The sequence below is a fragment of the Oncorhynchus kisutch genome, linkage group LG4 (genome assembly GCF_002021735.2).
Source record: "Oncorhynchus kisutch isolate 150728-3 linkage group LG4, Okis_V2, whole genome shotgun sequence".
In the NCBI taxonomy this organism is placed as follows: Eukaryota; Metazoa; Chordata; class Actinopteri; order Salmoniformes; family Salmonidae; genus Oncorhynchus; species Oncorhynchus kisutch.
The window spans coordinates 63,620,346-63,637,426 of NC_034177.2; the positions used below are offsets into that span (position 1 = coordinate 63,620,346).

Sequence of the window (17,081 nt, forward strand, 5' to 3'; positions counted from 1 at the left end):
AGGGTTCTCAATTTGGCTATTGTTCTCCTTCAGAGGAGCCGATGCAATTGGGAGGCACCACACTTTCCGCTCTGGAGAGTCAGATACAGTCTCCTACAACTGATACGGTACGCACCTCGCACATTAGCTCGCCAAAAGAGGCTGCCACTCACTAAGCTGGACACTCCGTTGTCGGTCACTGTGCTAGATGGTCAACCCCTAGGGCCTGGGAAGGTGAAACAACTCACCATGCCTATTCAGCTACAAGTTCTGGATGACCACGTGGTGCTTATCCAGTTACATCTGGTGGACTCTCCTGAGCTTCCCCTGGTTCTTGGACATCCATGGCTTTCCACCCATAATCTTCAAATTGACTGGCCTTCGGGAAGAGTTCTGGGATGGAATCCTTCATGCCAGTTCACCTGCCAGCAACTCTCTCCACACCTTTCCGGTCCTGCTCGTCTGGAGACTTCTGATCCTCCTGTTCCTCTGGCTGGGAATGACATGCCTGATCTTTCCCGCGTACCTCAGGATTACTGGGATTTGGGTCAGGTCTTCAGCAAACAGAGGGCCAGCAAACTACCTCCTCACAGGCCCTATGATTGTGCCATCTACCTCTTGTCCGCCACCACTCCTCAGAGAGGGCTGTATTCTCTCTCAGGTCCAGAGACTGCAGCCATGAACAGTTATATTGAGGAGGCACTGGCAGCTGATTTTATTCAGCTGTCCACTTCACCTGCAGGAGCGGGTTTTTTCTTTGTTGGAAAGAAGGATGGGGGATTACGTCCCTGTATCGATTACCGGGGTTTAAATAATATTACCATCAAGAACCGTTATCCCCTTCCATTTATGTCATCAGCTTTTGAGAGGCTCCAGGGAGTTACGGTTTTGTCTAAATCGGATTTACGGAACGCATACAATCTGGTACGCATCAGACGGAGAAGAGTGGGAGACAGCGTTCAACACTCCTAATGGACATAATGAGTACCGGGTCATGCCGTTTGGACTTACTAATGCTCCAGCCGTTTTCCAGGCCCTGGACAATGATGTGCATCACAACTTCCTTCACCAGTTCGGGTTTGTGTTCCTGGATGACATCCTCATCTTCTCCAAATCCATGGTTGAACACGTCCAACATGTCCGGCAGGTTCTTCAAAGACTCCTCGCTCATCACCTGTTCATGAAGCCCAAAAAGTGTGAGTTTCACGTTCCTCAGATCTCCTTCCTTGGGTATATTGTGTCTCAGGGCTGTGTACTGATGGACTCCAAACGGGTAGGAGCGGTGGTCAACTGGCCGTGACCCAGAACGGTCAAGGAAGTTCAGCCTTTTTTGGGTTTCGCTAATTTCTACCAGATATTTGTGAGAAACTTAAGTGTTGTGGCAGCGCCATTGACAACGCTCAACAAGGGCTCGGCTGGGCATGTATGCTGGACCCTGCTGCTGAGAAGGCATTCCAGGACCTGAAACGTTGTTTTCTTCCTGCACCCATTCTCGTTCTTGCAGATCCTTCTCTCCCCTTCGTGGTAGAGGTGGATGCCTCTGATGTTGGCGTGGGGGGGAAGTTCTGTCTCAGTGAAAGACCAAGCTTCATCCCTGTGCCTTCTTCTCCAGGCATCTCACTCCAGCGGAGAGGAACTATGATGTTGTTAATCAGGAGCTTCTTGCGGTCAAACTGGCTTTGGAGGAATGGCGACACTGGTTGGAGGGTTTGGAACATCCTTTTACGGTTTGGACTGACCACAAGAACCTGGCCTATATCCAGGAGGCTAAACGCCTCAACCACCGACAGGCTCATTGTGATCTCTTCTTCACTTGGTTCAGATGCATGTTATCATACCCTCCGGGGTCTAAGAACGTGAAGCCGGATGCCCTATCTTGCCAGTTCCAGTGAGGATTGGCCGCTTGAATCCCTCATTCCCAGGTTGCTAATCCTCGCGCCGGTGTCCTGGTGTATAGAGACTGTAGTGAGGGAGGCGCAAGGTAGGGAGGCAGTTCCAGACGGCTGTCCACCTAACATACTTTTTTGTTCCTCTTGGGGCAGGGTCCAAGGAACTTCAGTTCACTCGTCGCATTTCACCTCTCATCCGGGAGGGCAGCGAATGCTAGAGTTTTTGAGGAGGAGGTTTTGGTGGTCCTCGGCGGAGGCGGACACTCAGACCTTTGTGGCTGCCTGTCCGACATGCGCCCGGTACAGGACTTCTCGTCAGCAGTCTCTGGGGCTTCTTCATCCGCTGCCAACACCTTCTCGACCCTGGTCCCATCTCTCTATGGATTTCATCACGGGCCTTCCATCCTCAGAGGGACACACGGTCATCCTGGTCATTGTGGACTGCTTTTCCAAGGCGGCACATTTCATTCCACTGCCTAAGCTTCCATTTGCCATTCAGCATTATTTCCGCCTCCACGGACTTCCTCTGGACATAGTCTCCGACCGGGGCCCCCAGTTTGCCTCCAGACTTTGGAGGGCATTCTGTACTCTTCTGGGGTCATCAGCCAGTCTGTCCTTGGGTTATCACCCTCAGTCCAACAGTCAAACTGAGTGGGTGAACCAGGATCTGGAGACCACCTTACAGTGCAGTGTGTCCGCCAACCCCCCCACTTGGAGTCAGCACCTTCCCTGGGTGGAGTATGCACACAACACTCTCCAGTGTTCCTCCACTGGCCTGTCACCATTCCAGGTGTTGTACGGTTACCAGCCCCCCTTGTTTCCAGATCAGGAGATTGAAGTGACGGTCCTTCCGCTCAACGACACATCTCTCGTTGCCGCTGGACCTGGAAGAGGGCTCGGTCAGCGCTCCTGAGGTCCTCAGCTCGGGTTCAACGACAGGCCAACCGTCATCGCCGCCTGAGTCCCCTCCTGCGTTCAGGCCAGATGGTCTGGTTGTCTACTAGGGATCTGCCTCTACGCGTGGAATCTAGGAAGTTGGCTCTCTGGTACGTTGGGCCATTCAAGGTTCTACAGCGCATCAATCCAGTGGTTAATCGTCTTCCCCGGTCCATGAGGGTTCATCCTAATTGCCACATCTCCAGACTTAAGCCTGTGGTGTTCAGTCCTCTGGTTCCAGCCACTTGGCCTCCACCTCCGCCTAGCATGATAGTGGGACAGCCAGCCTATACGGTGCGACGCATCCTCTCCAGTCGTCAGTTCCGGCGAGGGACTCAGTATCACGTGGACTGGAAGGGTTACGGGCCTGAGGAATGTTCCTGGGTTCTGGCCCGGGACATTTTGGACCCAGGACTCATTCGGGTCTTCCGTCGATGTTCAGCTACCCCTGGTGGAACCCTTACCTCTGCCTGCTGTGTTTCTCTGCGCCTGGGTCCAAGTTATTACTACCACTAATGTCACACAGATCTGTGCCTCGACACAATCCTGTCTTGGAGCTCTACGGACAATTCCTTTGACCCCATGGCTTGGTTTTTGCTCTGACATGCACTGTAAACTGTATGACCTTATATAGACAGGTGTGTTCCTTTCCAAATCATGCCCAATCAATTGAATTTACCACAGGTGGACTCCAATCAAGTTGTAGAAACATCTCAAGGATGATCAATGGAAACAGGATGCACCTGAGCTCAATTTCTGGTCTCATAGCAAAGGGTCTGAATACTTCTATATATAAAATAAAATAAAACTTATTTACATATCTATTTTGTATAGAAAAAAAACATTTCTCCCCAATTTCTCATCGCTCTAACTCCCCAACGGGCTCGGGAGAGGCGAAGGTCGAGTCATGCGTCTCCGAAACATGACCCGCCAGGTCGCGCTTCTTAACACCCGCTCGATTAACCCGGAAGCTAGCTGCACCAATGTGTCGGCCCGCCACAAGGAGTCGGCCTACCACCATGACGTGGAAACGCATGAAAAGTTTATCAGCAGATGGAAAAAAAGTTATGGACTTCACATGGTGATTAAATATAGTTGATCATACAAATCTTCAATAGGCTAAATATCGAGGGTAGGCTATTATTTAATTGCAGGTGACATGATGATCGGTGCTTGGTTGCCAATTATCAAATAAAATGATTATCCATAATTTCATCATATAACCTGTCCACGTTATCAGCAAACTTTTGTCAAGAGAGCGTGCGCCAAAACCAGATTGGGCAAGTTCGCTGTATTAGTGGAACAGTTGATGAGACAAAACCATCGGTAGAGTTGAAAATGCAATGGAAACACATATAACTTAGATTTTTTAATTTGGTACATACATGGGAACTTAACTGCTAAAGTGTTTTTTATGTGCAGTACGTCATCACGCAGCGCCTTTTTATCCGCAACGAGTCAGTTTGATGGAAACACCCCTCTGGTGGCGTATTGTATCATGCAGATTTTAGAATATTGGAATGAAAATCTGTCGCCAGTTGGATGGAAACCTAGCTATAGAGAGAGAAATGTGGCTTGTGCTCAACAAAAAGACAATGTTCTTACACTCTTGCCGTTATCTCGGGTGCTGGAGCAGGTCTTGGGCAGTTTCTGCTCTGGCTCAGAACACTCTGTGTCAGTAGAGTAGGCATCAGGAGGAATGGCATAGTCACTCTCTGATGTCATGGACGACATGGACACTGCTGGACAAGCAGGGACAACACAAACAGTCATGAGAACATGGTAATAAACACGTATGGATTTGGTTTTAATATGAAGCAATGTGAGATGCGTACTCTTGTGTGAGTTTTCTTGTAGTGTGTGTGTGTGTGTGTGTGTATGTGTGTGAGGTGTCTGACCGTGTGTGTCTGTATTTATGAAGAGTCTGTGTGTGTGCGCAGTACCTCTCTTGAGGGAGCGGGGGCTGCCGGGGTTGCTGTTCTTGCGGGAGCCGGATCTAGAGGGGTGTGAGCTACATTTAGATGCTTCCTCTACTTCTGAGCTGGACGACTCCTCTGAGCTGGACGACGACTCTGAGCTGCACGACTCTGAGAATGGACTACTGCTCAGCAGAGTGGCTTTCTAGAGAAGGTAATACACACCATCAGCTTGACACACACACACACACACACACACACACACACACACACACACACACACACACACACACACACACACACACACACACACACACACACACACACACACACACACACACTAGAGGGTCACATTAAAAACAGGACTTCTGTGAGTGACACACACACACAGTATATTTGCACACTCACACGTACACACCTACACATGCACACACCTACCCCCTTCAGCGTAGTGTAAACAGGCGTGGTCATGTTCTTATAGATGAGGGATGTGTAGAGCACAAAAGCAGGGTACGAGGACTGGAGGGAGGGGTCTGGAACAGAAATGACAGTTCAATCAGCCAATCACAGAGCCTTCTACAAAACACAGGGCCAATGGCAGAACGGTACTGACCCAGTAATTTCGTCTTCTCTCGCTCACCTTTGCTTGTCTGGTCTGTACATGAGGTCTCTGACAGCCTGATGCCAGACTTAGCCACTGCATATATCCGGCTTTCCTAAAGTAACAGTCAACACAAGCAAAGCATAAAACACTCAAAGTATGTACAATAAAAGGTAGATAGAACTTAGTGCTCACCCAGGAGGGGAACCTGTGTAGAGGGGGTGTTGGTGGTTTGCTCCCTGGCACCGTGGGAGGGGGGTCTGGGTTCTCTGGGGGCTCCTCCTCTTCCGTGGCGAGTGAGGCTGGTGAGGTGCTCAAGGTTGGCTTGGTGGCTGGCTGAGGTGGAGTGTCTCTACTTGTCTCCATGCTGACCTCCTGTTCCTGATCCAGGTCGGTCTCCTGGGGCCTAAGGGGGCGGAGCATGCTGATGGCATTGCGTGTCCGTCCATGAGCCGCCTCCGTGCTGATTGGCGGCTGGCTCAGGTGTCTCTTGGCCAGGGCCACGCTCATCACTCCAAATCCAGTGGTTGTCCGCAGGCGGGGCTGCTTGGGGGAGGCAGGGAGGTCTCTGGAGTCCTGGGTGGAGGTGGGGCGCTTGGGGGTGAGGGTGGGGGTGAGGATGGGGCTAGGGGTGTTGGAGGGGTCACTGGAGGAGGATGAAGAGTCTAGTCTCTGGGACTGGAAGCGTTTGTTGAGTTCGTCCGAGGAGCAGTCCTCAAGCTTCCTCTCCCTGACCCCGTCCTTCTCCGCCAGCCCCCCCTCCCCGGACCCCGGCAGGTGGAAGTGGGGGCGCTTAGTACGCTCCATGTCATCATCGAACAGAGAGCTGCTGTCATCGGACGCCGTGAGGTAGGTATCGCTACCGGGACGGCTGTACTTCAGAGGACACCCCCCTCCCTCACTGAAACGTCCACCCTCGCCCTCTGAAGCAGCATTGGAGAGCACAGAGGACACACAGCGAAACTCTGGCCCTCCAGCGCTCTCACACACACTCTCAGACTCCTCCTCTGAGGTAGCATCCGCTGCTCTGTGGCCTCCACTCTCTGCTCCGGAGGAGTATGATGTCTGGTTAGTGCCGTTATCTGTCAAAGTAAACAAACACACTCCATGTCAATATCATGTACCAAATAACATACCGAATCAATGTTCTTCAACCCTGGTACTGGGGACGCACAGACGATGCTGTGCAGTCTTTTGAATTATGATTAGTTAAGCTTCATAAAGGTGTGTTAGCACAAAACTATGAAATAACACACATGGAATAATGTAGTAACCAAAAAAATTGTTAAACAAATCCAATATATGTTATATTTGATATTCTTCAAAGTAGCCATCCTTTCCTTGATGTCAGCTTTGGTTACTACATAATTCCATATGTGTTATTTCATAGTTTTGATGTCTTCACTATTATTCTACAGTTGAAGTCGGAAGTTTACATACACTTAGGTGAGTCATTAAAACTAGTTTTCAACCATTCCACAAATTTCTTGTTAACAAACTATAGTTTTGGCAAGTTGGTTAGGACATCTACTTTGTGCATTACACAAGTCATTTTTTCCAACAATTGTTTACAGACAGAGTGTTTCACTTATAATTCACTGTATCACAATTCCAGTGGGTCAGAAGTTTACATACACTAAGTTGACTGTGCCTTTAAACTGCTTAGAAAATTCCAGAAAATGATGTCATGGCTTTAGAAGCTTCTGTTAGGCTAATTGACATCATTTGAGTCAATTCGAGATGTACCTGTGGATGTGGTTCAAGGCCTACCTTCAAACTCAGTGCCTCTTTGCTTGACATCATAGGAAAGTCAAAATAAATCAGCCAAGACCTCAGAATTGTTTTTTGTAGACCTCCACAAATCTGGTTCATCCTTGGGAGCAATTTCCAAACGCCTGAAGGTACCACTTTAATCTGTACAAACAATAGTACGCAAGTATAAACACCATGGGACCACGCAGGAAGGAGACGTTCTGTCTCCTAGAGATGAACGTACTTTGGTGCGAAAAGTGCAAATCAATTCCAGAACAACAGCAAAGGACCTTGTGAAGATGCTGGAGGAAACAGGTATAAAAGTATCTATATCCACAGTAAAACGAGTCCAATATTGACATAACCTGAAAGGCCGCTCAGCAAGGAAGAAGCCACTGCTCCAAAACCACCATAAAAAAAACAGACTATGGTTTGCAACTGCACATGGGGACAAAGATCATACTTTTTGGGGAAATGTCCTCTGGTCTGATGAAACAAAAATAGAACTGTTTGACCATAATGGCAATCGTTATGTTTGGAGGAAAAAGGGGGAGGCTTGCAAGCTGAAGAACAGCATCCCAACCGTGAAGCATGGGGGTGGCAGCATCATGTTGTGGGGGTGCTTTGCTGCAGGAGGGACTGGTGCACTTCACAAAATAGATGGCATCATGAGGCAGGAAAACTATGTGGATATATTGAAGCAACATCTCAAGACATCAGTCAGGAAGTTAAAGCTTGGTTGCAAATGGGTCTTCCAAATGGACAATGACCCCAAGCATACTTCCAAAGTTGTGGAAAAATGGCTTAAGGACAACAGTCAAGGTATTGAAGTGGCCATCAGAAAGCCCTGACCTCAATCCTATAGAAAATTTGTGGGCAGAACTGAAAAAGCATGTGTGAGCAAGAAGGCCTACAAACCTGACTCAGTTACACCAGCGCTGTCAGGAAGAATGGGCCAAAATTCAACAAACTTATTGTGGGAGGCTACCCAAAACGTTTGACCCAAGTTAAACAATTTAAAGGCAATGCTACCAAATACTAATTGAGTGTATGTACACTTCTGACCCACTGGGAATGCGATGAAAGAAATAAAAGCTGAAATAAATCATTCTCTCCACGATTATTCTGACATTTCACATTCTTAAAATAAAGTGGTGATCCTAACTGACCTAAGACAGGGAATGTTTACTAGGATTGAATGTCAGGAATTGTGAAAACTGAGTTTAAATGTACTTGGCTAAGGTGTATGTAAAGTTCCGACTTCAGCTGTACAATGTAGAAAATAGTATAAAATAAAGAAAAAACCTTGAATGAGTAGGTGTGCCCAAACTTTTGACATGAAGCCATTCTAATAGAACTCTACCTTTTTGAATGGAATGTATGGGACACGATACTAAGGCTACCATTACTTATCATACAAGCACTGTTTTGGTACAAATTATATATACAGTGGGGCAAAAAAGTATTTAGTCAGCCACCAATTGTGCAAGTTCTCCCACTTAAAAATATGAGAGGCCTGTAATTTTCATCATAGGTACACTTCAACTATGACACACAAAATGAGAAAAAAATTATCCAGAAAATCACATTGTAGGATTTCAAATGTCTTCCAAATAATTATTTTCTACCATAATTTGCAAATAAATTCATTAAAAATCCTACAATGTGATTATCTGGATTTTTTTTCTCATTTTGTGTGTCATAGTTGAAGTATACCTATGATGAAAATTACAGGCCTCTCATCTTTTTAAGTGGGAGAACTTGCACAATTGGTGGCTGACTAAATACTTTTTTGCCCCACTGTATATACATATATCATTCTAATCCTCAGATATCACACAATATTTTTTTATCATTAGGAGCATGCTGAAATTTGATCCTCTCAATTTCCACCACATTTCTGCATACGTTTAAAGAAAACATACATAAGGGACACTTGGTTCATTTTATTGTGTTCTCCACTCCACCTCAAACGTTTTAAGCAATCATTGGGCTGTATATGTACCAATCATTTATTCCATATGGCCATGTGAATCCTGTCCAACTAGAACCAAAGTAGCTGGCTGGCGGTCATTTTGGAAATGGGGTCTTTCAGAGTATAATAGATGATTCAATCTGCAATGGCACTATACATCTTTATGTAGTAGTTGACTCACTTTATGAAAGTTACCTGTCTCTCAGCTGGACATAATGCATTCCTATGGGATTTTACTTAAAGTGACGTGTACAGGGCAGGTTTCCAGTCAAATTACTTAAAATGTACACAAAACAGAATATCATATTATATCCGAAGGAAGTGTTGGCTTTGGGGACGACCAGTGAAATATACCTGTTGGAGCGCATGCTACGGATGTTGCTGGGTGACCAGTGAGCTAAGATAAGTCGGGGCTTTACCTAGAAAATACTTATAGATGACCTGGAGCCAGTGGGTTTGGTGACGAATATGTAGTGACGGCCAGCCAACGAGAGCATACAGGTCGCAGTGGTGGGTAGTAAATGAGGCTTTGGTGACAAAACGGATGGCACTGTGACAGACTACATCCAGTTTGCTGAGTAGAGTTTTATGGAGATATGGCTTTGTGAATCTTTTCCAATAAGGCCAAATGCAGCTGGTTGGCAGCTGTACACAAGCCCTGATTGGAGCAGCATACTACTGAGATGAACTTGATCATTGACTCTCTCTCAATGCCACACACCTGTCACTAATTATCAGGCCTGCCCTGATAGGCTCATTCACCTTCAGTTGGTATTTAAATCCTGTCAAGCCATTCCTCAGGTTTCTTTCCAGTTGTGTGCGTCCAAGTTAAGAGTAGGTTTGTTTCCTATTTTCCATGTCTATTTTAGTTAAGTTATAACATTAAGAGGTCATGTAATTTCCTTATTTGAGATATATTGGTTTAATAGATTCATCCTCATCACCTTTACGTTATGCAACCTGCTTACAAGGTCTCTCCTTTGTTGCAGATCCACACACAAATGCAACTTGACCATGTCCAACCACAAGTAATTTAATAAATATGGACAAAATCTGTGCTGGAACAAAAACAAAAAAAGTACCACAATAAAATAACAATATGAGTCAATGTGCAGGGATATAGATTCGTCGAGGTAATTTGTACATATAGGTAGGGGTAAAGTGACTATGCATAGATAATAAACAGCGAGTAGCAGCAGAGTGTAATTGCAAGTGGCCCTTTGATTCATTGTTCAGCAGTCTTATGGCTTGGGGGTAGAAGCTGTTAAGGAGCCTATTGAACCTAGACTTGGTGCACCGGTATCGCTTGCTGTGCGGTAGCATTAGAGAACAGTCTATGACTTGGGTGACTGGAATCGTTGACAATTTTTTGGGCCTTTTTCTGACACAGCCTACTATATAGGTCCTGGATGGCAGGAAGCTTGGCCCCAGTGATGTACTGGGCCGTATGCACTACCCTCTGTAGCGCCTTATGGTCGGATACTCGAGCAGTTGCCATACCAGGCGGAGATGCGACTGGTCAGGATGCTCTCGATGGTGCAGCTGTAGAACCTTCTGAGGATCTGGAGATTCATGACAAATCAAGTCTCCTGAGGGGGAAAAGGTGTTGTCATGCCCTCTTCATGACTTTCTTGATGTGTTTAACCATGATAGTTTGTTGGTGATGTGGCCACCAAGGAACTTGAAACTCTGAACCCCCTCCACTACAGCCCTGGCGATGTGAAGGGGGCTGTTCGGCCCTCCTTTTCCTGTAGTCCACGATCATCTCATTTGTCTTGCTCACGTTGAGGGAGAGGTTCTTGTCCTGCCACCACACTGCCAGGTCTCTTACATCCTCCCTATAGGCTGTCTCATTGTTGTCGGTGATCAGGCCTACCACCGTTGTGTCGTCAGCAAACTTAATGATGGTGTTGGAGTCGTGCTTGGCCACGCAGTCGTTGGTGAACAGGGAGTACAGGAGGGGAGTAAACACTTGTGAATGTTGGCTTCTGGTTGGGATATGTACGTATGGTCACTGTGGGGACTACGTCGTCGATGCATTTATTGATGAAGCCGGTGACTGAGGTGGTATACTCCTCAATGCCATATTCTAGTCTGTGCTAGCAATAGAACGGACGGTAGAGGTGGGTTACCCACTCGCCAACAAATTCTCACAAGGCACACTGATCTCCGCCCCCTTTATTTCCTTCATGTGAATGACGGGGATTAAGGCCATTATATCCTTTGCGTCCGACTCATTAAAGAAAATACCTTCGTCCAGTTCGAGGTGAGTAATTGCTGTTCGGATATCCAGAAGCTCTTTTCGGTCATAAGAGCATCAACATTATGTACAAAAGAAGTAAAAAATTTAAGTTACAAACAATGGCAAAAAAACACACAAAATAGCACAATTGTTTAGGAGCCTGTAAAACGGCAGCCATCCCCTCCGACGCCATTGTCAGAGTGCTGACAGATGTGTTAAATTTGGTGGCTCCATGACAAATAACAATATGTAGCCGCTGGACTATGGTCAAAATGACACCTATTAAGGTCACAATCAGAATTGTCTATATTATCTGTGTTTTCTTAGTTGGTAGATAACATTAGTTTGGCATGATATTACCATATTTTCTTCTACCAGGAAATCCACATGGCAGTCATTTTATTAAAATGGCCACCCTGATTGACTGACAGGCTTCCCAGACAGCCTCAATCTTTAATATATTCCTTAAGATATCTAGTATTAATGTACCAAGTTTGATACTTGTATCATAAAATGGAACAATCATTTCACCTATACACTGGACTAGTGGTTCTCCTGGACCAGAAGTGAAGAACATACGATGTAGGATCTTAATTTGATCAGTCTTCTGATGCTAAGAATTGTCCTGTGGAGCAGGAAATGCAAACATGTAGTATATTCAAAGTTTAAAAAGGTTTTCAAACTTTGTAATTTCCACTTAAATGTCAGACATGATTTGCCAACACCTACAAAAATCTCCATGAATTATAATTCACATTTGCTGTTGCTGCAGGATAATTTTCCTGCATCTGTAGTACGACATTGAGTCATAGAAATTATCAGTGATGGTCATCCAGTAGATATGAGGAGGTAGGGACTGACCAGTGTTGTTCCCCCCTTCGGCCTCGGGCTGGGTTCTGAGGGTCCTCTGGACGGGCTCGGGGCCTGTTAGGACCTGGGGGTTCTTCCCTCGTACCTGGAAACAGCCAAACGTCAGGCTGCTGAGACGCTGGGCTTCCCCGGGCTTAGACTGGACACCAACTCCTCGCTTTTGCTCCAGGGCTGGAACACATACATGAGACGGAGACTTTAAAATGTCTAGCCAGGGGACTTGGGTGGGTGTGTGTGTCTTTCCTGTGGTCCTTACCCTGCATCTGTTTCTGTATCTCCTGGATCTGAGCCTCCTGCTGAATGTTGGTCTCTCTCAGAGCAGCATTCTCCACCTCAAACTGGGAACAGCACAAACTCTTGTAACACCAAAAAGCATCAACACTAATACTATACAAATACACACACACGCTTGATTTACTTTCCTTGTGGTGGCCAAACAATTGATTCCCATTGAAAGTCCTATTTCCCTGACCCTAATTGCAACCCTAAGCCTAAAATAGCATTTTTCCTTGTGGAGACTTGCAAAATGTTTTCCTTGTTTTGTTATCCTTGTGAGGACATACACTTTATGTACTGTACCTCACACAGCTTCAGCATCACCCACTCTTTGATCTTCGCTGCTTTCTCCTCCACAGTCTTAGCATCCTGGGCTCGGATCTGTTTCTGGTAAGGGAGAGAGACAGATATCAACACTGATCTAGGATCAGCATACCCTCCCCACAATCCTAACCTTAACCATTACTGGGGGAAAGAACAAAACTGACCTTAGATCACAGTCTAGTGGCAGCTCTTTACCTACTCCTCCAGCTGTAGTCACAAACACTGTTCTAGGATCAGCTTACCCTCCCACAATCCTAAACTTAACCATTAAGGGAGAAAGTCTAGGGACAACTGTTTACCTGCTCCTCCAGCTGTGTCTCCAGCAGGGTAATGACATCATCCTTCTCCTGTAGGAGAGACTGTAGGTCCTGACAGCGTTTGAACAACCGCACCTCAGAGTCACCTGACTGACCGTCTGGAGCCTTCTCCTTCTCCTCCATCCACTGCACCTGAGAGAGACACACACTGTTACAAAGAGTATGCATATGCACACATCACACATAATAGAATGAGCTCAAGAAATATACAGGTAACTTCCCAAATAAAGGAAACACCTGAGTAAATGAGGTGTATGTCAAAGTATGTCAAAAGGACAGGTGTGGCTCCTGAGTTAATTAAGCAACTAACATCCCATCATGCTTAGGGTCATGTATAAAAATGGTGGGCAGGCCATTATTTTGGCTACCATGGCTATGGCCCCATAGGATGAAAAAGCCCCCATCCACAGGGCACGAGTGGTCACTGAATGGTTTGACGAGCATGAAAACGTGTAAACCATATGCCATGTCTCAGTCACCGGATCTCAACCCAACTGAACATTTATGGGAGGTTCTGGAGTGGCGGCTGAGAAGACAGTTTCCACCACTATCAAAACACCAAATGATGGAATTTCTCAGGCAAGAATGGTGTTGCATCCCTCCAATAGAGTTCCAGACATATGTAGAATCTATGCCAAGCTGCATTGAAGCTGTTCTAACTAGTGGTGGCCCAACACCCTATGAAGACACTTTGTTGGTGTTGCCTTTATTTTGGCATTTACCTGTACATGTAACACACACACACACACACACACACACACACACACACACACACACACACACACACACACACACACACACACACACACACACACACACACACACACCTCATTTACCTGCTGGTGAGCTTTGAAGGCACGTTTGTCTGCCTCTACCACCTGCGTCTCCAGCTGCTGAATCTGTAAGGGGGAGAATGATGGACGACATGTTTATGTTCCATGTTTACATACACAGTCACTGACTACATCCTCAGTCCCACTCCCCTCACTTGCACTGAATGATGTGAACGAGACCTTTCATTCCCCTCTTGGTCTAGCACATTAAAACAATGTTTATACAGTCTTAGAGAAGAAATATCAACCTCCGCTCAAGCCCAAATGCAACAACTACATCCAAATAAAGAATGGGAGGTGGTGCATACTAGACATAGTGAGTGTCATTACTGATAACACTTCCTGATTTATGTTCCTAAATGGAAAAGGGAACCGTTACATTCCCCAAATGCTCTTGCCTTGAGCATCCATTGTCAAATATCTTTTGTATACGATAAAAATTTTTTTGTGACTAATAACAAAAATGCATCTATATCACTAAACCTGTATAGTAAAGACCTACTTATGTGAGACTTGACTCCTGTTGTACTGCCCCTCTTGGTTACGGCTACAGTGTGTTACACGGAAGTCTGGTTGGACGTGAAAGTGTACGGGTGACAAGTCTCACGGTTACAGCCGGTCCTTTGTGTGCCCTGACCAGAGAGGACTCTAAGAAAGCTGTCAGGCTCGTGTTAAACCACAGAGGCACAGAGAGCGCCATTAATACCAAAGAACACCACTGTTTACACTGCAATGAGACGCCTAACAGATCTAGTGCACTTCGCACGCCACTTGGTCACAATTACAGTGGAAACACGCGCGCACGCACGGGCACGCATACATACACACACACACAAAGGAAAGAACGCACTGACGCGCACACAGACACAGCTTTGTGGGAACGGGGAATGTGGAAGAACTTATGAGTAGCATTCCTGTCAAATGCCTCAGCTCAAAGTGGCGGAAGTGGCAGAGAAACCAATGTCTTCTGAGGAGGCACACGAAGAATCCCAAGCCCTCTGACAAACACGGCCTTTGAATGTGCCGCAACAAAGTCCCATTAAAGTAGCGGCATTCTATCCAAAACACACACACACACACACACAGTCCAGTATTCTGGGATCATGACATCATGGTGAGGCTATAGTGGAGCCTGTATAGACTGGAGAGCTGGCTCCAGAGTTGCTGTTGGACTCTCATTGCTCTGGCACTGGTTCTACTCAGCAATGTGTTTCCCTTTAGTTCTAGTAACTGGGAAATGGACCCAGCCCAGCCGGACCCAGAGGTTAGCTGATGCTATGCCCTTACACACACACACATACACTCAGAGTTTCCATTGCAGGAGAATAATACGTTTGGAAGACTCGCCATGTGGATCAAAACTGTAATGTATGGGTTTTCTGTGTGTGTGTGTGTGTGTGTGTGTGTACATAGGGAGCAAGAACCAAAGACGTTGTTTTATGGATATTTCAGTAGACCTAAAAGCCTAGTGAAATATTTTAAAAAGGGCAGTCAGTGAAGCCAGTGGTACACAGCAAATCCTGTCTGAACCAGTCGGGTCCGCTCTGTCTTCCAACTCCGGCTGAGGGAAGGAAGGCCTGGAGCCTATTCACAGCAGGGGCAGACTGTACACAATTGTACACACACACTACCCTAACTGTGGCCAGTGGTGTGCCAGCTGGATCAAAGGGTGTGTTCAGATCAAAAACACACATGAAACCTGCAGAGGGGTTGGGTTAAATGTGGAAGATACATTTCGGTTGAATGCATTGAGTTGTGCAACTGAACCCTTTCCCCTTTCCAATACGACACCATACACACACACAGGGCATAAGCGACGTTAATCCTTTTTTTTGTTACTTATTTTTACTCGGTCAGGGTTTCAACTCATTTTTAGATAGATAAATTAATCTAGCCAGCTATCTAAAAGTAATCATGGCAGATTTACAGACCGGGCACGTGCTCAGGGGCCCTGATCTCCAGGGGCCCTGACTGATTTTGTTAGTCATTCTCACTCCGATATCACATTAATATGGCATAAGTTATGGCAAAATTTCAGGAAATTAGCTTTAAAACTTCAACAATTTCTCCCCACCCCATGGCAAAATGTGCAAATTGGATGTAAAACTGCTAATTTATCTCTCCGCGCCATGGCAAAGTATATAGAGAGTATAATTGCATGAAATTAGTTATACATTTGCTAAATGTTCTCCCACCCCATGGCAAAATATGTAGAACTTCAGAAAACTTGCTTTAAAAGTGCAAAATGTTATCCATGCCCTATGACAAAATAGGAAATTTAAGCTAAAACTTTGTCAAGAGGGGTGCCACTTAAATGTTTTGCCTACTAGGTGGGGGCCCCCCAACCAAATCTCGCTTAGGGTCAGCCTTGCACACACATACAAATGGACACACACACACACACACACACACACACACAAAGGGGCAGGCAGGCAGGCAGGCAGGCAGGCAGGCAGACACACACACACACACACACACACACACACGCACACACCTTCTTAGGAAGGATTCTCCAGAGCCCAAGGCCGTCCACAAATGACAACCCACAACTTTCTCTCAATGCACAGATATAGCATCAGGCAGAGAATAGAACTGTAATTACAGGCAGGCAATTCCATGGTGGCATAATGAGTCTGAGACTTCGATTTTACACTTTAAAAGTACGCCAAACACAAACCATCGATTGCAAAGTTAACCCTTTACACTCGTGGGAATTGGCCGATATGCAAAGGGCTAAATTGAGATGCTTCTTACAGAAGAAATATAAAAAGCATATGCATAAACATGGTAGCAATTGAAAAGGAACAATTTTGAGATAATAGGAAAATTATTTGACCAAAAGTTGAGAACACAACAGTTCACCTGACACAAGACCGAATCCAAAAATTACACTTTTGATTTTGTTCATTTGACAATTTTACTGTACCCTTCGTTGCATTTGTTGATAAAGAAATCAGAAAATAATCAATACATTCAGTAGCATGATAAGGACATTCCTGGAAAATGTGGGGTAGGTGCAACAAAAGACAAAATAATTACAAGGGTTCTCAGTGAGAGGACTAACTGGTGTCTCCAAGTGGTCACACACCTCTCCAAAAAGCCTGTTCTATTGTCAATTTATTAAAAAAACAATGTCAAAGTGTTAAGCTTTCACAATGCAATTCAGGGAAA

General features: G+C 45.8%; 1 protein-coding gene across 2 annotated transcripts in view; it reads right to left on the bottom strand.

Annotated features, from left to right (window-relative positions):
* Nucleotides 1-17,081, bottom strand: part of plekhh2 (pleckstrin homology domain containing, family H (with MyTH4 domain) member 2) — a 68,914-nt gene that overhangs the window by 15,534 nt on the left and 36,299 nt on the right. Inside the window, exons 3-12 of one of the 2 annotated variants that reach the window (XM_031823393.1) lie at nt 13,914-13,976; nt 13,060-13,209; nt 12,740-12,823; nt 12,417-12,498; nt 12,152-12,331; nt 5,517-6,403; nt 5,361-5,436; nt 5,159-5,253; nt 4,748-4,925; nt 4,410-4,543 (exon numbers count right to left, since the gene is read on the bottom strand). In XM_031823393.1, coding sequence (XP_031679253.1) covers nt 4,410-4,543; nt 4,748-4,925; nt 5,159-5,253; nt 5,361-5,436; nt 5,517-6,403; nt 12,152-12,331; nt 12,417-12,498; nt 12,740-12,823; nt 13,060-13,209; nt 13,914-13,976 — 1,929 coding nt within the window. Of the gene's footprint in view, nt 1-4,409; nt 4,547-4,747; nt 4,926-5,158; nt 5,254-5,360; nt 5,437-5,516; nt 6,404-12,151; nt 12,332-12,416; nt 12,499-12,739; nt 12,824-13,059; nt 13,210-13,913; nt 13,977-17,081 lie in introns of both variants that reach the window. The other variant, XM_020481559.2, reaches the window with a different exon arrangement.